The 26,416-nt window shown below is 49.4% G+C and overlaps 1 protein-coding gene across 6 annotated transcripts in view; it reads right to left on the bottom strand.

Annotated features, from left to right (window-relative positions):
• Positions 1-4,216: 4,216 nt before the first annotated feature.
• Positions 4,217-26,416, bottom strand: part of LOC127585045 (long-chain fatty acid transport protein 1-like) — a 57,596-nt gene continuing 35,396 nt past the window's right edge. For all 6 annotated transcript variants that reach the window (XM_052042179.1, XM_052042178.1, XM_052042177.1 and 3 more), the window contains 8 exons: positions 25,996-26,087; positions 22,898-23,007; positions 19,434-19,643; positions 16,721-16,847; positions 12,017-12,154; positions 10,258-10,422; positions 8,909-9,055; positions 4,217-6,814 (listed from right to left, as the gene is read on the bottom strand). In XM_052042179.1, coding sequence (XP_051898139.1) covers positions 6,657-6,814; positions 8,909-9,055; positions 10,258-10,422; positions 12,017-12,154; positions 16,721-16,847; positions 19,434-19,643; positions 22,898-23,007; positions 25,996-26,087 — 1,147 coding nt within the window. In that variant the 3' untranslated portion in view covers positions 4,217-6,656. The remainder of the gene's footprint in view (positions 6,815-8,908; positions 9,056-10,257; positions 10,423-12,016; positions 12,155-16,720; positions 16,848-19,433; positions 19,644-22,897; positions 23,008-25,995; positions 26,088-26,416) is intronic.

The raw sequence follows: 26,416 nt of genomic DNA, 5'->3' as shown, positions 1-26,416 counted from the left end.
GAAAATGTTGCCCCTTGGGTTTCTATTAAATATCTCCCCTTAAACCTATGCCCCCTAGTTCTCGATTCCTCTACCCTGAGATGAAGACTGAGTGCATTCACCCTATTTATGCCCCTCATGATTTTATATACCTCTAAATGGTCACTCCTCATTCTGAGCTTTAAGGGAAACAGATTACTCTGAGGCAACGAACAACCTGCTGGAGGATCTCAGAAGGTTGAGCAGCGTCTGGGGGGGGGGGGGGGGGGCGGTGGTGGGAAGGAACTGTTGGTGTCTCAGATTGAAACCCTGCATTAGTACTGAGAGGGCAGATGGTTAGTATAAAGAGGAGGGGGGGGGGGTGACCATAAGATATGGAAGTAGAATTAGGTCATTCAGCCCATCAAGTCTGCTCCACCATTCAATCACGGTAGTGTAGCGGTTAGTGTAACGCTTTACAGCGCCAGCGACCTGGGTTCAATTCCGGCTGCTGTCTGTTAGGAGTTTGTACATTCTCCCCGTGTCTGCATGGGTTTCCTCTGGGTGCTCCGGTTTCCTCCCACATTCCAAAGACGTACGGGTTAGGAGCTGTGGGCATGCTATGTTGGTGCCGGAAGCGTGGCGACACTTGCGGGCTGCCCCAGAACACTACACAAAATATGCATTTCACTGTGTGTTTTGATGTACATGTGACTAATAAAAATATCTTATCATGGCTGATTTATTTCAACCTCATTCTCCCAGTAACCCTTAACCCCCTTACCAATCTAGAACCTATCAATCTCTGCCTTAAATGCACCCAATGACTTGGCCTCCACAGCCCTCTGTGGCAACGGATTCCACAGATTCACCACCCTCTGGATGAAGAAATTCCTCCTCGTCTCAGTTTCGAAGGGACGTCCCTTTATTCCGAGACTGTCTCGGATGTCCTGGACTCTCCTACTGATGGAAACATCCTCTCCACATCCACTGTGGTGAGACAGGAGCCTCAAGCTGACACCACTCTCCCTCTGCTCTTTATACTGGTCATCTCCCCTCTAAGTCTCGATGCAGGGTTTCAACCCAAAACATAAACAGTTCCTTTCCCACCCCCTCTCTCACCCCCACAGATGCTGCTTGACCCGCTGAGTTCCTCCAGCAGATTGTTTGTTGCTCCAGATTCCAGAATCTGCAGTCTCGTGTGTCTCCACAATTATGGGAGGTGTGCATGCAACAGTCACTAGGCAGCAGTCTGAGGTTGCCTCGACCCAGACTGCACCCATTCAGCGGAGATAGAATTGACCGCTTCCTCTGGGTCAGTTCTCGTAGAACCTCAGTGGTCACCAATTACAATGGAAGAGCTGTAATACTTTGTTTCTCAGACTGCTGTTTCCCAGCTGACTGATGCAAAGCAAAGAATGGGCTTCTGGAGGAACTCAACGGGTCAGGCAGCATCTATGGAGGGAAATGGACAGTCGATGTTTCAGGTTGAGACCCTTCATCAGGACTGAAAGAGTAGAGGCGAGACCACCCGGGTCATTCTCTCTTCTTCTATTAGGTAGAAGATACAGGAGCCTGAGGGCACGTACCACCAGGCTCAAGGACAGCTTCTACCCCACTGTGATAAGACTATTGAATGGTTACCTTATACGATGAGATGGACTCTGACCTCACAATCTACCTTGTTGTGACCTTGCACCTTATTGCACTGCACTTTCTCTGTAGCTGTGACTCTTTACTCTGTACTGTTATTGTTTTTACCTGTACTACCTCAATGCACTCTGTACTAACCCAATGTAACTGCACCGTGTAATGAATTGACCTCTACGATCAGTACGCAAGACAAGTTTTTCACTGTACCTCGGTACAAGTGACAATAATAAACCAATTCCAATAAAGAGGGGAGGGGTAGAGGCGAGGCAAGAGCTGGCAAGTGACAGGTGGATTCAGATGAAGTGGGGCATATTAGCAGATGGTGGGGGCAGAAAGGGTGATGATAGCAGAGGCCGGGAGGTGATAGGTGGAGGCAACAAAGGGCTGCAGGGTATGGAATCCGATAGGGGGGGAAGTTGGAGCATGGAAGCAGATAAGGGAGGTGGGGAGGGCAGATGGGAAGAGTTGGGGGTGGGACCCAGTGAGAGGAGTGTGTGGGTGATGGGCAGCTGGAGTGGGTGGGAGATACCTGAAATATTTCATATTTTGCATGCAACATAGGAAGAGGCCATTTGGCCCATCATGTCTGCTGGCTCACAATGCAATCCCATTCCACTATTTTTTCCTGTGACCTATTCTCTCCGCACTCTCATCAACTTCTCCCAGATACCACCACCCGCCTACGTCAGGGGTAATTTACAGGGTCCAATTAACCTACCAATCTTTGGGATGTGGGAGGAATCCACGGGGAGAACATGCAAATGCCACTCAGATATTGTTGGAGGTCAGGATTGAACCTGGGTCTCTGGACCTGTGAGGCAGTGGCACTACCAGCTGCACGACTGAGCTGCCCCATAGTCCCTGCTCCCTCACTCAAACTATCTCCAGCCCTCCAAACTCTCTGGGGCCTCTGCATCTTTCCAATTGTCTGAATTTGACTGCACCACCAATAATGGCCGTGACTTCAGCTGCCAAGACCCAACCTCTGGATTTCCCTCCTTAACTTCCCATCTGTCTCTCTCTCTCCTTGAAACCTCTTCAGTCACACTAGCGACCCCTCTGTTTCAATATCTCTGCTTGTGACTTGCTGTCAATTTTTTTTTAATTGCTGCTCCGGGTGTTTTGCTGCATTGCAGGTGCTATGTGAATGAAATTGTTGTAACAGTCTGCGAAGACAGGTGGCTATAATCCCACCGGGGCCACAAGGTGACTCTGCAGTACAATTCCTAGTTTCCCAAACTCCACAAAACTTTTCCAGAAGTTTTCAGTCATGGATAGAGCTTGGAATCTGCTGCTTACTGGAGTCCATTTACCTCAAGGTGTCTTGATTTTACTACAATAGGGCTTTATTTTAGTTAGAAAACTTCCACACAGAGGGGCTCACCCAGGTTGACACAGTACTTAGCAAGGGACGATACTGAGATTCCTTGCAATGGATTGAAAAGTAAACGGGTTTTCTCCCTCTTTGGCCTGGTTGATGTGTTACTGAAGCATCTTAAAGGGCTGCTTTAATGCCATTCCACATCAGGCATTAAACCAAAGTCCATCTGCTCTCTAAGGAGGACGCCAACATCCCATGACACAATTTTGTAAGACCATAAGATATAGGAGCAGAATTAGGCCATTTGGCCCATTGAGTCTGCTCCACCATTCAATCATGGCTGATTTGTTTAAACCCCATTCTCCCTATAACCCTTTACTCCCTTACCAAATCAAGAACCTATCAAATGCACCCAGCGACTTGGCCTCTACAGCCCTCTGTGGCAATGAATTCCACAGATTCACCACCCTCTAGCTGAAGAAATTCCTCCTCATCTCAGTTTTAAAGGGACATCCCTTTATTCTGAGGCTGTGCCCACGGATCCTAGACTCTCCCACTACTGGAAACATCCTCTCCATGTCCACTCTATCCAGGGCCTTTCAGTATCTGGTAGGTTTGAATGAGATCCCCCCTCATCCTTCTGAACTCCATCGCATACAGGCCCAGATTCAGAGAGCATACTGTAGAGTCTTACAGCATGTTAACAGGCCATTCAGTCCAACTCGTCCATGCCAACTGTGTTACCCAGCGAGCTAATCCCATCTGCCTGTGTTTGGCCCATAGCCCACTACACCGCTCCTATCCATGTACTTATCTAGATGGCCTTAAGTGTTGCTCATGTGCCCGCCTCAACCATTAGTTCTGGCAACTCATTCCAAATACGCATCACCCTTTTGGTGAAGAAGCTGCCCCTGATGTCCATTTTAAATCTCTCGCCTCTCATCTTAAACCCATGCCTCTTGTTTTAAGCACCTCCTCCCTGGGAGAAAGACTATGTGCTTACAACCTGTCTATGCCCCTCATGATCTTGTACACTCTATCAGGTCACCCCTTAATCCCCTCATCAAATACTCCTCATATTTTAAGCAAGCTTTCTGAAAAGCAGAGGGAGTTCTCTCCTGCGTGTTAACCTATATCCACAATATCGACATTACAATAGCCAAATATGAATTTCTGGACTAAGTTCAACCAATGTTCTGGCCAACTTGTGTACCACTCTTATTACCTTATTGAATAACTTTGTCCCCCCCTCGCTCTCTCTCACACACATACACACAGGCAGCATTTAAGGCACACAATGTTTAATCAAATTCACCAATAAACATACAATACGCACTACTGTACTACTGACTGATAAGTAGACCACAGTGAGTGGCTAGGCTGGTTAAATCAATTCCTAAGATATATCAATCCTTCAAAAAAAAGAGGTAAACTGTTACAAGCTAGTGAAATCAATCATCTTCTACTAACTTCCACTTATGTCAGTTTCAATCAAGATTAAAGTTTCCCAACTTATACCCATTTTTGGTCAGAACATCCCGTTCTTGTTCATCAATGGAAATAAAGTGGCTTTGACACATTCTTACAGCTAAACATTAAACTTGTGCTTCTGACAATAAAGTCCAGAGTGTTTTCGTTCTGGCTAACTCCAGGCCAAGTTGTTGAAGACTCTTTCAATCAATTTCCCACTGTAAATAGAGTCAAAAATAAAATCAACAATTCCTATGAGTTTTTAATATTCCTTGAAGTAGAGATCACATTCTGCATGTGGAGAAAACACGTTTCTTCTGCTGGAGTTGGGATGCAGAAAGCATTGTGAATTAACCTACTAGTTCTTGGTTGCAGTCTCTGCTAAGAATTATCTTTTACCTTCTTTCAGCTCCACTGAATTATTTCTGTCTGGACGTAGGCATTTGATTGTTGAGGGGTATCTGAAAAGATACTCGAAATGAGGGTCCTTCCTTCTATCCCTGTGAGATGGTGTGGAGAAAGTCAGGCAGGTGGACACAGTTTTGCCAGCACTGGTCCCTGCTTCGCCCTGACGGTGGGGGAGCTGGTCTCGGTGGGAGATCGGCTTCCCCCACCTGCCCTGCTATAGCTGGCCCAGGGCCAGAGGGAGAAGGGGAGCTTGCCTGTGAGCGACGAGTTGCGCTGAGCATCAGGGACAGACAGAGCAGCTGTGGAGCAGCGTACGGCTGGAATCTCAAGAGAGTGACACCAACCCTTTGTGCTTGAGCAGAGATGTGACTGTCGATGCAGAGGTCGGTCAGTGCTGCAGGTGGGCTGAGTCGTGTTGGGGTATCAACCCACACTCAGGAGCTCCCTGCATTATCCCTCACTGTTATTCCTTCAATCACCAAGTCAGCTCCTCTCTTTGTGTGGGGAGAGCTTCTGAGTTGACAGAAAATGGGCGGAAGGAATGAATGCCCCAGAGCTCCACATCACTGAACAACCCCAGATAGAGTCACACAGACACAGGGGTGTGTGAGCCAGCAAGAATCCTGGACAAACTTCTCTCAATTCAACAAATTATTTCCTGGCAGCAGCTCTATTCCTCACACTGAGGGAAGTGCCTTAAACGGACCGAGTTTGAGGAAGCTGACTTGCTTCTGCTGTACCCGCTGAATGCTGAGCTGAATCCAAGACCGACTGACGCGATCCAGAGCAGCGGGCACAGCAGGATCCCGAAACAGCAGTGAAAGTGCACACTCGCATACACACACACAAATCTGCAGACACAGATGCATGCAAACACAAAGAATCGAGACATACAGGGAAATATCCAGGTTCTCTCACTGAGATACACACACACACACAGACATAAATCCCCAGACATGTACAGGGAAATCCCAGACACACACACACACACACACACACACATACAAAAATCACCCTCCCTCCACACAAACATCCTTACACACATACAAAAATTAACCCCCTCCACACACATATATACACACACAAACATCCTTATACACATACAAAAATCAACCCCCTACACACACACACACACACACATCACGGACACACAGAGGAATCCCCAAGTATGCACACACACGAATATACAGGCACATGCACATGGACACAGAATCCCCAGCCTCATGTAGGCACAGAAAAATACCCAAACACACAAAATATCCAGTAACACACACATACACACACCACGCGGAGAAGCAGGGAATTGGCTGCCGCACTACTGTACACCGAGGGTGTAGATTAATAGGGGAAACACAAGGGGAAACTGAACCATGATGGCTGCAGGCAGAGAGCGGGACGTGGTTTGAAGCCAGCATGACTGCAGGGAGAGTCAGTGACTGTTACTTTTATGCCTCATCTCACTTCCAGCGGCTGGCATGTTGACAGGACGTTGTCCCAGAGCAGAGACTGCAGTGCAAGAATTCCTTATTTGTACGCTTCCTGCTTTTGAATCAGACCCGTGGATTCCCACTCCATGGGCATCAGTAGGCAGTTGCACGTTGGTTCTGAATTCCTGATTTTAGATCCGGCTCCAGGAACACTGGTCCCGACTGTGGGTTGGGAGCCCGGGTCGTGATTTATTCCAGAGCTACTCAGAGACCCGGAATTCAACATCAGTGGCCAAATAGTGTTTCAGTCCACAGGAGCTTCTTTTCCTGCTTGGTGCACAGTTTATATCCCAGATCTTCCCCCATCTTTCCTGTAATTCAAGTTTACTTTGTTAACATGCCAGAATTGGCTTCCTAATCTAAAGATGATAATTCCCGGCCAGAATCATCTCATAGACTTTCCTGTCTAAAGGGATGTACTTGCACAGTTTTGAATCGAGGAAGAAGAGCTTGTCCTGCGTCTGATGTGGGTCGAAACCTTGTTTGCGTAGCCTGGTCTTCTGAATCTTGAAAGTACCTGGAACGATAAAGAGATCCCAGTTCACGTGGGGGTCACTTTCAGTCTCCGAATACGCTTCAACATTCCAATCCTGCTGGAAGCACTCACTTCCACGTTTTCGGGAAAATCTGCCCGTGGATGTCCACCAGGAGACCAGACGCTGTGGCCATGCTGATCAAAGGTAAAGGACTCAGCAGTCAGACAGGGTGAGGAGAGGGAAGCACAGCCGATGGCTACAGAAGCAGACTCGTGGGCTGAAGGGCCTGTTTCTGTGTTGTGTGCCTATGTAACTCAGTGGAGACACAAGAGACTGCAGATGCTGGAATCTGGAGTAACAAACAATCTGCTGGAGGAACTCAGCGGGTCAGGCGGCATCTGTAGCTGGATAGGAATCGTTGACAGGAGTTGAACTAAAGCAGGGTTTTGACCCGAAACGTTGACAAATCCTTTCCTCCCTCACAGATAGAACATAGAACAGTACAGCACAGCAACAAGCTCTTCAGCCCATGATGTCTGTGCTGAACATGATGCAGAATTAAACTAAATTTCTTCTGCCTGCACATGATCCAAATCCCTCCATTCCCTGCATATTTATATGTCTAACAAACACCACCATTATAACTGCTTCCACCACCACCCCTGGAGCCTGTTCCAGGCACCCACCACTCTCTGTTTAAAAAATAACTTGCCCCACACATCTCCCTTAAACTTTCCCCCTTTCACCTTAAATGCATGTCCTCTAATATTCTACCCTGGGGAAGAGATTCTGACTGTTTACCCTATCTGTGCCTCTTATAATTTTATAAACTTCTATCAGGTCTCCCCTCAGCCTCCGACGCTCCAGAGAAAACAACCCAAGTTTGTCCAACCTCTCCTTATAGCTCATACCCTCTAATCCAGGCAGCATCCTGGCGAATCTCCTCTGCACCCTTTCCAAAGCCTCCACATCCTCCCTGTAATGGGCCATCCAGAATTGCACACAATACTGAGGTTCACGGTCAACAGGAGGGGATTTTGTTCTGGCAATAGGATGCAAGTGAGATGGAAGATGCAGTTAAAAATCAGATCAGCCATGATCAAAGCAGATGGTGGAACAGGGCATGAAGGTCAATGAAAATGAAGAAAAAATGCAAATGCAGGCAATCGGAAATAAAGCAGGAAATGGTCAGGCAGCATCTGTGGAAGAGGAAATATAGCCAACGTTTTAGGTCTGAGAGCCCTTGTCAGAAAGGATCTTTGGCTTGAAGCGTTGACATTGCCTCTCTCTCCACAGATGCCGCCCGACCCGCTGAGTGTTTCTGTTTTTGTATTAGGACAAAGGCCAGCAGGCTCCTCCTCCTCCTCCTAATTCTCCTGTGGGTGACCAGAGGAAATTGAAGCCAGCTCAGTCAAAGACCTTGCAAGGCCAGAGGGGGAGGCTGCTCTTCCCTGCTTCTCGGGAGAGTGGGGTCTCAAATGCTCCTTGTCCGCTCTCTGGGGAAGCTGTCTGGTGTAGTGAGCTTGAATCTGGTGTGTTCCACCCCCAGTATCCACTCTTAGCTCCACCTCTCTCCGTTATTCTGTTATTGTCACTTCAGCATTTCTTTTTGCTCTACTATCTTTGTACCATTCTGCTGTTTTGCACTGGTCGTTGTATTTAACGTTGTATTTACTATTACCAAGTATACTGTTTACTCTTCACGTGAGCTAGGAATTTCATTGCAACACACAAAGGCTCTGGAGGAACTCAGTGGGTCAGGCAGCATCCGTGGAGGGAAGTGGACAGTCGACGTTTTGGGTCGAGACCCTTCATCTGGAACTGGCCAGTCTGGTTGAAGGGTCTCAACCTGAAATGTCGACTGTCCATTTCCCTCCATAGATGCTGCCTGACCCGCTGAGTTCCTCCAGAGCCTTTGTGCGTTGCTCCAGATTTCCAGCAGTCTCTCGTGTCCCCGAATTTCATTGCACTTTGGTACACTTAACATCTAATCTAATCCAGAAGAGATGGGGCTCTTCTGCTGGGGTGACGTGCACTGAGTGGTGGACGGGGAAGGGGGAGGGAATGAAATTGGACACCAATCCCCCACCCCAACCACACAGGAGGGTGTACAACACATGGCCTGAGGTACATACTTGTGGTGTCGACGGCAGGGAGGATGCGAAGGAACACAGGCCTGGCATAAGGGGGAAGCACTGCCATCAGCTCCTGGTACAGGTGCCCGGGGTCAACCTTGTCGTCGGGATCCGCAATCGCAGCCATTCCAGCCTTCCCTTCCACGCCTGGCGGGAGAACGAGAGAGAACGCAAAAAAGTAAAATTGAGCGCTGCGGGCACTGGAGACCTGAAAAGGGAATGATGAACAGTCAACAGGCCGGGCAATGCCTGTGAAGAGGCAGCCAATGCTCCCAGTCCGCAACCCTTTGTGGGAGTGTCGGGGTGGCGCCTCAGACCCACGGGCACCAAGTGTCAGTTCTGCTCCTCCCTGACTGACTGGGATTTCGCCCTCACCTTACTGTGGGCTGCAGCCCACGAGAGGGACGGGGTCGGAGCATTGCTTCCGTTCCCTCTGCCGCTCGTCGCTTGAAACGGAGGAGACGGGGGGTGGGGGGGAGCGCCATTGCCGTGTCCGACTTTGCAGCCACAGGGATCCTCGGAACGTAACCCAAATGGCGGCTGGCGTGATGTTGTACCAGTGATGGGGTTGGGGGCCATGGTACCAGCTTTCCACCCAATGGCCGAAGTGCTCCCCTCCTCCTTTCCCCAGTAGGAATTCCCAGTCCTCACTCTCCACCAGTGGGATTTGGTATCTCCTGGTTCCCAACCACCTAAGCAGGGGCAGTAGGACCTCCCAGTCCCTAACCCCATCACTGAAGGCGCAGTAGGACCTCCCCGTCCCCAACCCCATCACTGGAGGGGCAGTAGGACCTCCCCGTCCCCAACCCCATCACTGGAGGGGCAGTAGGACCTCCCAGTCCCCAACCCCATCACTGGAGGGGCAGTAGGACCTCCCAGTCCCTAACCCCATCACTGAAGGCGCAGTAGGACCTCCCCGTCCCCAACTCCATCACTGGAGGGGCAGTAGGACCTCCCCGTCCCCAACCCCATCACTGGAGGGGCAGTAGGACCTCCCAGTCCCCAACCCCATCACTGGAGGGGCAGCAGAACCTCCCCGTCCCCAACCCCATCACTGGAGGGACAGTGGGACCTCCCAGCCCCTAACCCCATCACTGGAGGAGCAGTAGTTGTGTGGCTACCCTTCCAATAGTTCCCCAAGCACTGACTCCCAGGACAGGCAACGCAACAGCATGCTGGAGGAACCTCCCCAGATGGGATGCCACTTGCTCAAGGGAAGAATAAATATGGAATGTGTCCACAACCCAGCAACGGACACAGCAGGGAGTGAGCCCCCTGGTTCAGGCACCTGTTAACCCCAGTCTTTGTAGTAAGGTGGGGTGGGGACTGTAACCCGGGGTCCTGCCTACCTGGCACTTGCACGCCATACACCGCCACGTCGGTCATGTTTAGCAGGTGGCTAAGAGTGCCCTCCACCTCCGTGGTCGAGACGTTCTCCCCCCGCCACCGGAAAGTGTCTCCGCTTCGGTCCTTGAAGTACATGTAGCCCAGTTCGTCCATCACTAGAACATCACCTGAGGGACATGAGAAACAGGACACTGGAATTCAACGGCACGTTGGGACCTCCCAGTCCCCAATCTCCATCACTGGAGGGGCAGCAGGACCTCCCAGTACCCATCAAAGATCAGGGTCTCCCAACAGCCAGAGTGAAGGGAAGGACGATCAAGGAAATCCCAAGCTCCTGGAGGATGCAGACACAAGCCAGCTGGGAAATCCACACACAGCAAGATCCCACAAACCCATTATTGGTGGTGCAAAAAAAAAATCTGCTGGAGGAACTCAGCAGGTCGAGCAGCATCATTGGAGGAAAGGAACTGTTGACCTTTGGGGTCGAAAACCTGCATCAGGACTGAGAGTGGAGAGGGAAGATCATTCCTTCACCCCCACAGACGCTGCTCGACCCGCTGAGTTCCTCCAGCAGTTTGTTTGTTGCTCCAGATTCCAGCAGCTGCAGTCTCTTGTGTCTCCATTATAGGAGGTGTTGGGCAGGGCACCCATTCCGTGAACACCACCACAGGACCTCTCGCTCCAACGGGGAGGTGGAGATCACGATCGGTGACTCGGAGGGTCCCGCTCCAGAACATCAGCCTGGAACAGAACAAATCCACGAGCCACGACACGCTCAGAGCTGGACCCACCAAGCCACACCTTTGCGAAGGGTGGCCCCAGGAAATTGCCAGTGACACCTCGGAACGTCCCAGGTGGTTTTACAGCCAAAAAGCCTCTTTCTATTTACAGTCTTGTCACTGCAGCCAATTTGTGCTCCCATGATCGAGAGTCAGCGACCAGCATAGTCTGCTTAATGGTGTTAACTGAGCAATAAATATTAACCGGGGCACCAGACTGAACTTGCCTGCACTTTTCGAAATGGGAAAAGTCAACTGGCCCTCAGTTTAACATCTCATCAAGGTGGCATCACAGACAGTGCAACATTCTCTCTGTAACTGCACTGGGATTATCGGCCTGGATTATGGTTGCCTCAGTCACAGGAATGGGGCTGACTCCAGGTTCGAGAGTGTGATGATCAGGAAAGAATTGCAGATACTGGAAATCTGAAACAGAAAATGCTGGAAACACTCAGCGGGTCAGGCAGCATCTGTGGAGAGAGACACTGTTAATGTTTCAGATCAGAGACTCTTTGTCAGAATTGGAAAAGAGAGAAAATAAGTTAGTTACGTTACAGGGAAGGGGAGGACTTCAACTGAAACTAACTTGTTTTCTCTGTTTCCCGGTTGTGATGAAGGGTTTTCAACCCGAAACGTTAACCCTGCAGGGTCAAGACCTGAAACATCAACTCTTCCAACATTGGCTCTTGAACATCGACCATCCCTCTGCCTCCACAGATCCTGCTCAATCCACTGAGTTCCTCCAGCAGTATGTTTTTTTGGTCCGGATTCCAGCAGCTACAGTGTCTGATGTCTCCGCATTAACTCTGTTGCTCCATCCATGGATGCTGCCCGACTTGCTGAGCATTTCCAACATTCGCTGCATCTTTTACACGACTCGACAGGGTGTTGGACACAGCTGGGTTTGGGGACCAGGAGAACAGTGCGTGAATTACTTGCTGCTCCCTGGTTTCACTGTCTGCAGCGTCTCGGGTGTCCGTACCTGACAGGTAGGCGCAGTCTCCTTTCTTAAACACATTGTACGCAATCTTCTCATTTGTGGCAGACTCGTTGGCGTATCCGTCGAAGCGGCGGAGCGGGTCATGCTGGTTTATCCGACCGACAAGCTGTCCTGGCTCCCCTGAGGCACAAATGGTGGACATCAATGAGCTCCAGTGATCCACAGGATCTTTCTTTTTACAATATTTTTATTAATCCCGCAAAGAAAATACAGAGTACATGAATCAAAAAGGTAAAAGTACCACTAAATATATTGTGTTAAATCATACCTGGATTCACAATACTCTATATTAATAATCACATGATAATTAATAACGAATAAATTGGTATAATTTTATTATAAAAAAAATCTAAACCCACTACCAAGACCGAAGCTATTTAATAAAGAAAAAGGACGAGGAAAAACCCTTGACACATGGCGATATCAGCCAATATCTGTATTTTAGCCACCAAATCAAAGGTTTTGAAAATAATTCAAATAAGGTCCCCACAGCGTTTGAAAATCTAAGTTAGATTCAGAAATTGAACAGCGGATCTTCTCTAAATTTAGGTATGACATAACATCACGTAACCATTGAGCATGAGTAGGCGGAGTGACTTCCTTCCATTTAAGCAACACAGCTCTCCTGGTTATAAGAGAAATAAAAGCCAGAATGTGTAGATCAGAAGCCTCCAAAGTTATATCTTTTTCTCCAACAATCCCAAATAAGCGATCCACAGGATCCACACCATCCCCAGCCCCGGGACGGAGAGACAGTGAGCCGCTGTGAACACAGAGACACTTCCATTTCTACAGCCTCTCCCTGTATCAGCACATCTCATGCGCCACACAACCAATGATGGACGTATTGTGTCAAACAGGAAGTACAGAAGTCCCACATCACCAAGTTCAGAAAGTATCCTGGCCTGATACACAATTCCAACGCACAGGAACACAATAGGACACAGAGCGTAGTGGACACAGCCTGGTCCATCACAGCCACAGCCCTCCCCACCATTGACAGCATCTGCAGGAGGTGCTGCCTCAAGGATCTATCATCAAAGATCCCCACCATCCGGGTCATGCCCTCTTGTCATTGCTACCATCAGGCAGGAGGTACAGAACCCTGAAGTCTCACTTCATCAGGTTCAGAAACAGCTACTTTCCTATAGCCATCAGGTTCTTGAACCGACCTGCAGAACCCTAACCCTACCTCAGCAACGGAATACTGCAGACCACCTCTAGCACTGCCGTGGGCCCATCTCTGTGTTTTTATGCACTAAGGTCTTGTTTTTGCAGTCTTTTTTCCCTCTCTCTTTACTGTCTTGTATAATTTATATTCTGTGTGTTGCTTGTATCTACGTACCTTTGATGTTGCTGGAAACAAGTTTTCATTGTACCTGTACCTCGCCATACTTGTGCACATGACAATAAACTTGACTTGGCTTGACTTGACTCAAGAGCACAGGAACAGGCCTGGTTAGCCCGTCATGTCTATGCCATCCATCATGTACTAAAAAAGCGGTGACCGTTGTAGTGAAGGAAATGTTTGCTGGTTAGTGAGTTCAGGAACACACCTCGTGGGGAGGCTGCACTCCCTCACTCTGACTTCAATGGTGAGGGAAGTCACAGATGCAATTCTGCATAGCTCCAGCAGATGGTGACAAACTCACATCAGGAGGACAGCCCTGAAGCTCAGCTCAAAGTACCAGGGCTGAAAGTGAAGCAAGTTTAAATAGATCTAATCTGGCCAGATGCAATGTGCAGCACAGAGCGAGTGACTTTATTTCCCCCCTTTTTGTAATACATATTAGTGATAATGCAGAGGGCATGATAAAGAAGTTAGCAAATGATACAAAAATTGGTTGAAAGCTTTTGCTATCAGGATAGTTTGATCAGTGAAGAAATGGGATTTAATTCACTGAAGTGTGAGATAATGCATTTGGAGAGCTGCAAAACTACAAGGAAATATACAATAAGTGGGAGAATTCTGAGGGTTGTGGAGGGGCAGAGGACCTTGGAGTGTACGTCACAGATCCTCAAAGGTAGGTCATGTTAATAAGGTACATGATGCTTTGCTAGCTGAGACACAGGGAGATTGGAACTGTATTCAACACCCTTTAGACTGCAGTTGGAGTACTGCGTACAGTTCATGTCATCCCATTAAGATGTAAGATTTCTTTATTAGTCACATGTACATCAAAACACACAGTGAAATGCATTTTTTGCATCGAGTGTCCTGGGGAGCAGCCCGGAAGTGTCGCCACGCTTCTGGCACCAACATAGCATGCCCACAACTTCCTAACCCGTACGTCTTGGAATGTGGGAGGAAACCGGAGCATCTGGAGAAAACCCACGCAGACACATGGGGAGAACATACCAACTCCTTACAGACAGCGGCGGGAATTGAACCCGGGATGCTGGCACTGTAATAGCGTTATGCTAACTGCTACACTAAGAGATGAGGCTGAGATGGAGAGAATTTAGAAGAGATTTACAAGGATGTTGCCAGGACTGGAAAACTGCAGTTATGAGGAAAGATTGGATAACCCGGGATAGCCTCTTTGGATCAGAGAAGTGCGAGGAGAGACTTAATCGAGTGTATAAAATTATGAGGATCCAGATAAACAAGAATTACATATATTCTGACTGGTTGCATCTCAGCCTGGTATGGAAACTGCAGTGCACAGGAATGCAAGAAGCTACAGAGAGTGGTGGACTCAGCCAGTGGAGGACTGATGAAGGGTCTCGGCCCAAAACATTGACTGTTCATTTCCCTCCATAGATGCTGCCTGACCCACTGAGTTCCTCCAGCATTTCGTGTTGCTCCAGATTTCCAGCATCCGCAGTCTCTCTTGTGTCTCCATGCCCTCTTCTCGTTGCTGCCATCGGGCAGGAGGTACAGGAGTCTGAGGACCCACAGCTCAACAACAGCTTCTTCCCCACGGCCATCAGATTCTTGAATTGACTTGAAGATTCTAACACTACCTCGGACTATATTTCTTCTAACTCTCCCTCAACTTGCACTAATGTCATTGATTATTTTATCATGTAAATTATGTATAAATTATATTAATTTAAGTCTATGTTAATTTACGTTTGTCATGTTTGTAATGCACTGGTCAAATCACGTAGATGCCACGGCCAAGAAAGCTCACCAGTGCCTCTACTTCCTCAGGAGGCTAATGAGATGGACTCTGTCCTCACGATCTACCTTGTTGTGACCTTGCACCTTATTGCACTGCACTTTCTCTGTAGCTGTGACACTTTACTCTGTACTGTTATTGTTTTTACCTGTACTACCTCAATGCACTCTGTACTAACTCAATGTAACTGCACTGTGTAATGAATTGACCTGTACGATCGGTATGCAAGACAAGTTTTTCACTGTACCTCGGTACAAGTGACAATAATAAACCAATACCAATACCACTGTACTGCTGCTGCAAAAAGCTAATTTTCATGGCATTTATACTCTGGGTATGTATGCCCATGACAATAAACTTGAACTTGATAGCAGAAAGGTGAAAAGTGAATGGACATAGGGTTTTGGAACCCAATGTTACTGACAGAGGCCGAAACACTCATCACACTTACATGGAAAATAGGAGCAGGAGGAGGCCATTCAGCCCCTTCAGCCTGTGCTACCATTCAATATGATCATGGCTGATCATCCGATTTCAGTCCCCTGTTCCAGCTTTCTCCTCAAACAGTATCCCTGATCCCTCTTTGTAAAGGGTACTGGATGTGAACTTGAAGAGCTGTGAGCTGGGATGTACAAACCAATGCTGGAAGGTGGGATTTAGACGAATTGCTCTATTCTGAACAGCACGGACAAGATGGGCTGAACTGGCTCCCAGCTGTAACAGCTCCGTGACTGGATTGCGGGGGTTAACGCTCTGCTGTAGGAGTGGAAATAAATCCTCACATCCCTTTCAGGACATCAACAGCAATTCACAGCAGATGAAACTCTTAGTATAGTCGCTGCTGTATTAAAGGGACGGTGGCAGCCCATCTATGCACAGCAGGATCCCACAATGACTGGATCATGCGTCTTGCTGCTCAGGGATAAGTACTAGCCGTGGGATCATTGACATCCACCTGAAAGCGCACGCAGAGCCTCAGATTACGTGGAAGATGGTGCCTCTGAGAGTGAGGCACTCCTTTGGTTCTGCAGTGGATTGGTGACCTACATACCCTGGTGTGGGCAGTTAAGCACACAACCTTCTGACATGCGGCTGGGGCAGATTGGTGGGGCAGTGATTAACCCTACAGCTCCAGCGACCCAGGTTCGATCCTGACCTCGGGCGCTGTCTTGAGTGGAATCTGCATGTTCTCCCTGTGACTGCATGGATTTCCTCAGCGTGCTCCGGTTTCCTCCTGCATCCCAAAGACCGGCTGACTGGTAGGTTGTCCGTAAATTATTCCTACTGTTGGTGAGTGGAGTAGTGGGGTGGGGGGGGGGGGTTTGTTAATGGGTGCGTGGGAGAGCGCAGTGTATCAGGAAATGTGAGGGAATGGGTCTAATGGGACTGCCCTGACAGTCAGCATAGAATTGACGGGCTGAATGGCCTACGCTAGGAAAAATACGAAAATAAAACATGAGAGGTTGGCACGGTGCCAGTACGTCAGGGAGAGGTGCGGTGGCTAACACTCATCTCCGTCCCTCACCCCCTGCTGACCAGCCCCCCCCAACACTCCCCTTACCTGGTTTGCAAGGCACACACAGCCCCCCGGGACCACGGATCAGCTCCAGGGTGTCTTCGTTCACCTTCACCAGGTGGATGGGGTAGACGCGGGGCAGGATCCGGCTGTTGAAGCCGCAGGCCCCCACCTGTGGAGACAAGTGCGCTGGGTGTCAGCGTCCAGCAGACCCGATGGCGAGCAACAACACGGAAACGTGCAGCCGCTCCTGGTGTCCCCTCGGACCCAGTGGACAGTCAGATCCGGCAACTTCCCAAATTACCCTCAGGTCCTGTGTACCTCGGGGAGAGCCGGAGGCGGGGGAGTGGGAGGGGTTAATCTCCAGACACATTGAGCTCCTGAGGAGTCTGCAGCCTCACAGAGCCCGGAGGACTGTTTCCCTGGTGCAGACAGTCTGGCACACATGGTTGTACAATCAACCACACTCAGGGGTCCTGGGACTGAAGGAGGTAAGAATCACACAGTACTGTCCCCTCTCTCTCCAATAAGGCACATGCACAGATTTAAAACTTCTACAGATGCACTGTTGAAAGTATCCTGACTAGTTGCATTATGGCCTGGTTCAGCAATTCCAATGCACAGGAACGCAAGGGGCTGCAGAGAGTGGTGCACACAGCCCGGTCCATCACGGGCATGGACCTCCTCACCATTGACAGCATCTACAGGAGGCGCTGCTTCAAGAAGGCAGCATCTATCATCAAGGATCCCCATCAACCGGGCCATGCCCTCTTCTCTTTGCTACCGTCAGGCAGGAGGTACAGAAGCCTGAAGTCCCACACCACCAGGTTCAGAAACAGCTACTTTCCTACAACCATCAGGTTCTTGAACTGACTTGCACAACCCTAACCCTACCTCAGCAACAGAACACTACGGCATACTTCTTGCACTACTGTGGACTTGTCTCTGATTGTGTTTGTTGTACTAACGTCTTGCTTTTGCACAGTCTTTTTTCCTCTCTCCTTTCACTGTCTTATATAATTTATGTATAATTATGTTTCTGTGTGTTGTCTGTACCTAAGTTCCTCTGATGCTGCTGCAAGTAGGTTTTTCATTGTCCCTGTACCTCACTGTACTTGTGCACATGACAATAAACTTGACTTGACTTGAAAATGTTCTGAACTAAAGCTACTTTTGTTTGGGCTGTAATTCTGCAGTCAACTTTATAATGTGGCTCCGTTCTGTAATTTGGGTAGTTATTTTCCAGTTGGCCTTGAGGCATGTTTCAATATATTTCTGGGATGGGCTTCAAACCCATTTCCCCCCACCAACCAACAACCTGACCTCCCCGCTCCCTAAACTTCTCCAAATGTTCCTGCAGCAAGTGGGTGTCCAGGAGAGATGGAGGGATTGTCGGCACCTTTAAAGCAGCCACTTTGTTTGGGGAAAGTTGAGCTGTTGAAGATCGATGAAGGCAATGAGGAAACCACAGACTCTCCCACAGAAAGGGTCTGGAGAGCTTGAGTTATAAGGTGAGACAGGGTAGGCTGGACTGTTTTCCCTGGAGCAAAGGAGGCTGAGGGGTGACCTTATCAAAGGTACATAACATCTTGAGGGGCACAGATAAAGTGGATGGTCATTGTCTTTTTCCCAGGGCAGGGGAGCCTAAAACTAGAGGCCATAGGTTTAAGGTGCGAGGGGAGAAATTTAAAGGAGATCTCTGTGGCAAGTTTTTCCATAATCAGGGTGGTGGGTAGATGGAACGAGCTGCCAGATAAGTGGTAGAGGTGGGTACAATTACACTGTTTAAAAGGCACTTGGACAGGTGCAAGGATAGGAAATGTTTAGAGGGATATGGGCCAAATGCAGGAAAATGGGACTAGCTCAGGTAGGCAACAAACGAAACGCTGGAGGAACTCAGTGGGTCAGGCAGCATCTATGGAGGGAAATAGACAGTTGATGTTTCAGTCAAGACCCTTCATCTCAATTCCATGAAGAGTTCAGGTGAAAGATCACAACCCGAAATGTCGACTGTTTATTTCCTTCCATAGATGCTGCCTGAGCTGCTGAGTTCCTCCAGAGGTATGTGTGTTGCTCCAGGTTCCAGCATCTACAGTCTCTCCTGTCTCCTCTCTAGTTCAGGTTGGCATATTGGCTGGGTCTGAGGGCCCGTTTACATGCTGTATAACTCTATGACTATGAATCACTGCCAAGAAACAGTGTGACTCCCAGATCAGTTTAAAGTCAAAGTCAAATTCAAATTCGAGTTTATTGTCATATACACAAGTCCATGTGTGCACAGGTGCAATGAAAAACTTACTTGCAGTAGCATCACAGGCACAGAGCATTGGATAAGCAGCATTCACAAGAAAAACATAAATTAAACATAAATTGTACACAATTTTTAAAAGAAAGAACACAATTAGAACAGAAAAAAAAAGCCCACTTTAGTGCAAAGTGATCATAGTGTTGCTATACTGAGGTAGTGATTAGGGTTGTGCAGGTTGGTTCAAGAACCGAATGGTTGAAGGGAAGTAGCTGTTCGTGAACCTGGTGGTGTGGGACTTCAGGCTTCTGTACCTCCTGCCTGATGGTAGCTGTGAGAAGATGGCATGGCCCGGATGGTGGGGATCTTTGATGATGGATGTTGCCTTCTTGAGGCAGCGCCTCCTGTAGATACTACCGATGGTGGGGAGGGACATGCCGGTGATGTATCCTCCCCATTCTGATTGGCTGATGGCCACATGTCCTTAGCATGCACAGGGTGACTGCCACTCACCTTGCCGTCCAGGTTGGCGATGGAACAGTTGCACTCGGTGGCCCCGTAGAACTCGGCCACCCGCTCGATGCGGAAGCGGCTGGCGAAGGACTCCCAGACCGAGGGCTTCAGCCCGTTGCCGATCGCCATGCGAACGTGGTGCTGGGACTCAGCAGGTCGTGTCGGCTGATTCAGGAGATAGCGGCAGATCTCACCGATGTACTGAACAATCTGAGGAGACATGGTCACACGTTACACGGGTACAGAGGCTCTTGGAGGGCACAGTGGAGCACCGGAGATCCGCTACCTCACAGCCCCAGTGACCCCGGTTTGAGCACAACCTCCGGTGCTGTCTGTGTAGAGTTTGCCTGTTCTCCACGACAGAGCGGTGCTCCGGTTTTCTCCCACGTCCCAAAGACGTGAGGGCTGGAGGGGTAATTGGCTGCTGTAAATTGCCCCCAGTGTGCAGGTGAGAGGTAGAATCTGGGGGCAGTTGATGAGAAGGTAGAAAGAACAAAAAAATAGGATTAGCATAGGACTGGTGCAGGAGAGTGCTTGGTGATCAGCACGGATGGGTTAGTCTAAGAATGAGTGTTGGGTGTGGAACAGTCTGTTTCCATGCCGTACCTCTCTGCAACTCTTGTTTCTTCTGAACTTTATCAAGGGGGGCTGTGAGAGGGAGAGGAGGAGAACCTATTGCAGCTGTGGAACCCAAACCACCCACTCTCGAGCCCCACACAGCGGGAGAGATGCAATGGTCTTGGAGCAGTGTCGATTCATTGCAATGATCCCAGGGCAGGAGGGTGAACTGCTGAGGAGAGGCTGCAGGGTCTATGACCATATTCCCAGTAGGATAGAGGACTGAAGGGTGAAAGAGAGAGAGAGCGAGCGAGCGAGACAGAGGGAGCGAGAGAGACGAGAGAGAGAGAGACAGGGGAGCGAGAGACAGAGAGAGAGAGAGAGGCAGGGAGAATGGGGAAAGACAGAGGGAGAGAGAGAGGGAGAAAGAGACAGAGACAGAGGGAGAGGGAGAGAGAGACAGAGAGAGAGAGAAAGAGGAAAATCCCTTCTTCCTGATGGAAGGAATCCAGAATTGTGGGCAGAGGTTAAAACTGGAGCCAGGTGTGCACTGGGGTGACGTGGGAACCTCTTCCTCGCACAATGAGGAAGTGGAACTAAGGAGCTTCTCCCCTAAAACTGTCAAAGATGCAGGTCAAATGGAAATTGTCAAACTAAATTTGACAAGACTTTTTGTTGGTCGAGGTTTCTCGATGGGGTGGAAGTGAAGGATGTTTCCTCTTGTGGGAGAACTTAGAATGAAGGATCACTGTTTAAAAAAATAGGACTGAGATAAGTTCAATTTTCTTCTCCAAGGGTGGTGAGTCTTTGGCACTGTCTCCTTCAAAGGGGAGCGGAAGCAGAAACTTTGAATTTTTTTTTAAGGTGGAGTTAGATAAATTCCATATAAACAAATTGGTGGAAGATTACTGCAGGTAGGAGGCAGGCAGGAATGTGGAGAGGAGTTTATGATCTTTCTCTTTTATTGATTCAAGGGATGTGGGCTTCACAGGCCGAGCCAACATTTAATTACCTGTGCCCAACTGCCTCTGAGAAGGTGGTGGTGAGCTGCCTTCTTGAACCGCCGCAGTCCCTGAGGTGTGGGTACACCCACAATGCTGTTAGGGAGAGAGTTCCAGGATTTTGACCCAGCGACAGTGAAGGAACAGAGATATATCTCCAAGTCAGGATGGTGTGGGGCTTGGAGAGCAACCTCCAGGGGGTGGTGTCCCCGTGCCTTTGCCGTCCTTGTCCTTCCAACTGGTAGAGGTCGTGGGTTTGAAAGGTGCTATCTAAAGAGTTTTGACAAGTTGCTGCAGTGCATCCTGTAGATGGTACAAACTGTTGCTACTGTGTGTCGATGTTGGAGTGAGTGAATGGTTGTGGATGGGGTGCCTACTAAGCAGGGTGCTATGTCCTGTATGGTGTCGAGCTACTTGAGTGTTGTTGAAGCTGCACTCACTCAGGCAAGTGGAAAGTGTTCCATCACACTCCTGACTTGGGTCTTGTAGATGGTGGACAGGCTTTGGGGAGTCAGGAGGTGAGTTACTCACCACAGGATTCCTGAATGGTGAGCAGGCTTGACAGGTGGAGTTGCCTTCTCCTGCTCCTACTTTATTTGCGGGGGTGAGGTGGGGGGCAGTGGAAGTGGTAGTGAAGTTAAGATGAAGTTCAGACAACAGCTCATCGACTGGTGAAACAGACAGAAAGGCCAAGTTCAGTCATCCTTGACAGGGAGGATGTGGACAACCTTGTGGGATAATCTGGAAAATAAGGTGCCATCCACTGAAGACAGAGGTGCCAAAATTTCTCTTTCCATCAGGAGAGTGCAGACTTGGGGATGGGGTGTGTTGGGGGGGAGGGGGGCTTCTCTGGTTCCCTCTCGAGCCTCAGCACTGACCTTTCAATTAATTATTTCTCCCTACCACACCCTGGGAACCTGGTTTGAGGATAGGCTTCATGTTTCTCACAGACTGGGCAAGGTAAAAGGTGGGGGCAGAGTGTCAAGCTGGAAGACTGAAACGCCCAGGAATCCTGGTGCCCAGAATGGCCCCATTGCCACTCTCCTATCCTGCCAGGAACCTTGTCAGCTTACTCTCTGCTGCTCAATTAACAAGATCACTCTTCAGTCCCCTATCCTCATGGGAATATGGGCATGGACCCTGCAGCCTCTCCTTGGCATTTTACCCTCCTGTGTCGGGATCATTCCAATGAACCTGTGCTGCTCCAAGGCCATTGTATCTCTCCCGCTGTGTGGGCCCTGAATGTGGGTGCAGATTCAGAATAAGTTAGCCATTCAGGACAGAGAAGGAGAGATTTCTTCACGAGAGGGTTCCTTTGTGGATGGCAGAGTGGTGCAGTCAGTGGAGCCACTGCCTCATAGCTCGGGTTCCATCCTGACCTCGGGTAAGCTCTCCCTGTGTCTGGGTAGGTTTCCTCCAGGTGCTCCAGTTTCCTCCCACATCCCAAAGACGCACGGGTTGGTAGGTTAATTACCCACTGTAGACTGCCCCCCGTGTGTAGGTGAGCGTTAGAATCTGGAGGGAGTTGATGAGAATGTGGGGGATCAAAACAGGATTAGTGTAAGAGAGTGCTTGAGAAACAGCACGGACATCGTGAGCCGAAGGGGTCTGATTCTGTGCTGGATGACTCTATGATTCGGAAAAGGTGGACACCGGGCATTGATGGATTATTGAGGTTCACCTGCACCCTTATTGAATGGAGGAACAGGTCTGAAGGGCAATGGTCAGTCCTGCTCCCATTCCTCAGGTCTAATTCGACCCTCAGCCCCCTGTTGTCACCTGCGGTCAGTGGACAGGAAGATTCTAAGGCTGGAGTTGGAGCACAGCCAGAAAACGGTGGAGGGGGCTCCCCTTGGATTGGGAGCACCCAGCATGCAGTGTTCAGCGCACTCAGCTACAACTCACGGTGCAGTTGTACTTCACACAGTCGTCCCAGAAACAGGAGGCTGAGAACTTCTTCCTAATCACCACGGTCAGGCCGTGCAGCAGGCATTGCCCCACACCAACGATGTTACCTAGCAGCAGAACAGACAGACGTGAGGTTAGAGACCAGGCCTCACCACGCCAGCGACAGACGGACGTGGGCAAGACCACGGGCGGAATGTGAGTGACAAAACGAAGACAAAGCACGGTTGGGAGGATTTGTTAGGGTGTGTGAGCAAAAGCTTGTCCAACTGGTGGGTTTTTAACCGGGTTGAGAGGTCTGGGGAGGGAATTCCAGAATTCAGCAAGCCTAAGCCACTCCCGCAAAGGTGGAGCAGTTACAGTCAGAGTAACTGGAGGAGGCGGAGGTGGTGAAAGGTTGTACCACTCTGCCGATTATAGAGATAGGGAAGGTCAGGAAAAGTTCAGAATACAAGCACAAGAACCTTAACACTGAGCCTTTCCTTCATTGGAAGGCAGTGTAGGTCAATGAACGCAGCTGTGATGGGTGAAAGGGACTGAGTTAGGACCCAGTAGCAGTGGCGGGAAGAAGCAAGAGGAGTTTACAGAGGAGTGAAGGAGCAAATAGAGAACACAGATGGGAAGAAGGTTGAGTGTCACTGCCCTCTGTTATAACATTTAATGGATGTGGTGAATTTTGCCACACCTACACTGAATGATAGGGTGAGCTCCAGGTGATCAGGGGCTCAGCAGCCTCACTTCCAGAGGGGGAACTGAGAGAATGTGTTTGAAAGAAGGTCCTCTGTTTCTCTCTTCAAGGACCAACAAACAGGAGGCTGGAGGAACTCAAGTGGGTCAGGCAGCATCAGTGGGGGGAAATGGACAGTCGATGTTTCAGGTGGAGAGCGTTCATCTGGGTCCATTTCCTTCCAGAGGTGCTGCCCAGCTCCTCCAGCCTCTTGTTTGCTGCTCCAGATTCCAGCTTCTGCAGCCTTGTGTGTCTCTCCTCATGGACGCTGCTTGACCGGCCGAATATTTCCAGTGTCTTCTGTTTTTGACATGGGTAGGATCTGGGTAGGTGGGAGCCATCAACTGACAGAGGCAGAGCTTCTCTGCTTCCCTCTCGAGCCTCAGCACCGACCCTTCAATTAATCATTTCACCCCACCACACCTTGGGGTTGGTGCTGGGTACCTGGTTTGTGTTGAGGCTTCACGTTTCTCCCAGGCTGGGCAAGGTAGAAGGTGAAGGCAGAATGTCAAGCTGGAAGACTGAAATGCCCAGGAATCGTGATGCCCAGAATGGCCCTGGTGCCAATCTCCGGGGCCTATTCCTATCATAGAACAGTACAGCACAGGAAAAGGCCCTTCGGCCCACGACATTGTGCTATACTAATTAACCTAGTAATTAAACGCCTAGCTAAACTAATCCCTTCTGCCTACACAATGTCCATATCATTCTCTGCATATTCACATGCCTATCTAAGAGCCTCTTAAACGCCTCCGCTACCACCCCTGGCAGCACATTCCAGGCACCCACCACTCTCTGTGTAGATCCTGCCACTCTATCCTGACAGGAACTTTGTCAGCATACTTTCTGCTGGTGCTTGGTAACACTCATGGGCGGCAGCGCCTCTGCAAGCAGCTTGCTGCCCTTGGCCTCAAGTGGCTGCTGCTTCAAGGTTGTGCTGAGGGAGTGCTGCAGTGTTGCAGGTGCTGTCTTGTTAGGTTAAACCCAAGGCACACAGCAGGTGCTTCTAACGCAACGACCTCTGTTTCTCTCCTCCTGGATGCTGCTTGACTGTTTCCAGTGCCTTTTGTTTTTGACACAAGCAGGACCTGTGTAGGTGGGAGCCATCGATTGACGGAGGCTGAGCTTTTCTGCTTCCCTCTCAGCACTGACCTTTCAATTAATTATTTCTCCCCGCCACACTCTGGCGTTGGGGCTGGGACCCTGGTTTGTAGGCAGGCAAAGGGGGCAGCATTAACCCCTTGTATTCCCCTTCCTTCGGCTTGGGTGCAAAACAAAGACAAATGGACTTCCAGTCTCCCGGGCCCGTCCTAATCCACGAGGAATTTTGAGAGCTTGCTCTCTGGTGGATGTTAGTAGCACCAGTGACTAGTGCAGCTCTGTGGGCAGCTTGCTGCTCTCAGGGACAAGTGGCCATGAGTTCAAGGTTGTGCTGAGGGACTGCTGCAGGTGCTGTCTGTCAGAGTAAACTGAAGACAGGCAGCAGGAGGGCAGGGCACCAGCAAGCCAGGTTCGATCCCGACCTCAGGTGCCATCTGTGCGCAGTTTGCACGTTCACCCCTTGGACAGTGTGGATTTCCTCCCATATCCACCAAGACGTGTGGGTTGGTAGATCACAAGACAACGGAGCAGAAGTAGGCCATTCGGCCCATCGAGTCTGCTCCGCCACCTCACCATGAGCTAAACTATTCTCCCATCTAGCCCCAATTCCCAGCCTTTTTCCCATATCCCTTGATACCATGACTTATTAGATACCTATCAATCACCTCCTTAAACACCCCCAATGTGAGCCTCCACAGCTGTATGTGGCAACGAATTCCATAAATCCACGACCCTCTGGCTAAAGAAATTTCTCCTCATTTCTGTTCTAAATGGGTACCCTCTAATTATAAGACTGTGCCCTCTTGTCCTGGACTCACCCACCAAGGGAAACAACTTAGCCACATCTACTCTGTCCAGTCCTTTCAACAATTGAAATGTTTTTATGAGGTCCCCTCTCATTCTTCTGTACTCCAGTGAGTCCAGTCCAAGAGCCGACAAACACTCCTCGTATGTAAGACCTTGCATTCTGGCAATCATCCTCGTAAATCTTCTCTGAACCCTCTCCAACATCAGTACATCCTTCTTAAGATAAGGGGCCCAAAACTGCACACAGTATTCCAAATGAGGTCTCACCAGTAGATAAACTTGCTACTGTAAATTACCCCTAGTGTGTAGGTGATGGGAGAATTGATGCAAATGTGGGGAGAGTAGGAAAACTGGTGGGGGAATGGGAATGCTCTATGAGCTCGCACAGACCCCATGGGCTGAATGGCCTCCTAATTCATAAAGAAATATAGACATTAGAAGGATTAATGAGCCCATTTGTTACCTGCTGAGTGATACAATGGCAGGCAGTCATAAATGATGTCATCATGCCTCATCTGGAATCCGTAATATGCAAATGCAGCCATCCGATAATACCTGTAACCAAGGAAACGAGGCAAGGAACAAGTGAGGTAGGATGGAGAGACACAGTGGCTCAAATCTCACACATGGCAAACTCACTAAAAGCATTTCATTTCCACACTAAGGAGACAAGATTGGACAATAAGATCGTGAAACCTCTGCGGTGCCCTGACCCCGGAGATTTTGGTCCTTTCTGGGTCAGTGGAGGGGGGTGGAGGTTAATATTGCATTCAGACCCTGCTAGGAATTAACTAACTGAAGATTCCTTCCACCTGGGCACCGCCCAGGCACATCTCCTACTCGATACAAGTGGTGTGGGTGGAGGCAGACTCAGCTGTGTTGAG

The sequence above is a fragment of the Pristis pectinata genome, chromosome 31 (assembly GCF_009764475.1).
Source record: "Pristis pectinata isolate sPriPec2 chromosome 31, sPriPec2.1.pri, whole genome shotgun sequence".
Taxonomy (NCBI): Eukaryota; Metazoa; Chordata; class Chondrichthyes; order Rhinopristiformes; family Pristidae; genus Pristis; species Pristis pectinata.
Note: the sequence above shows the minus strand (reverse complement) of the source record. Positions and strands in the feature narration are given on the sequence as shown.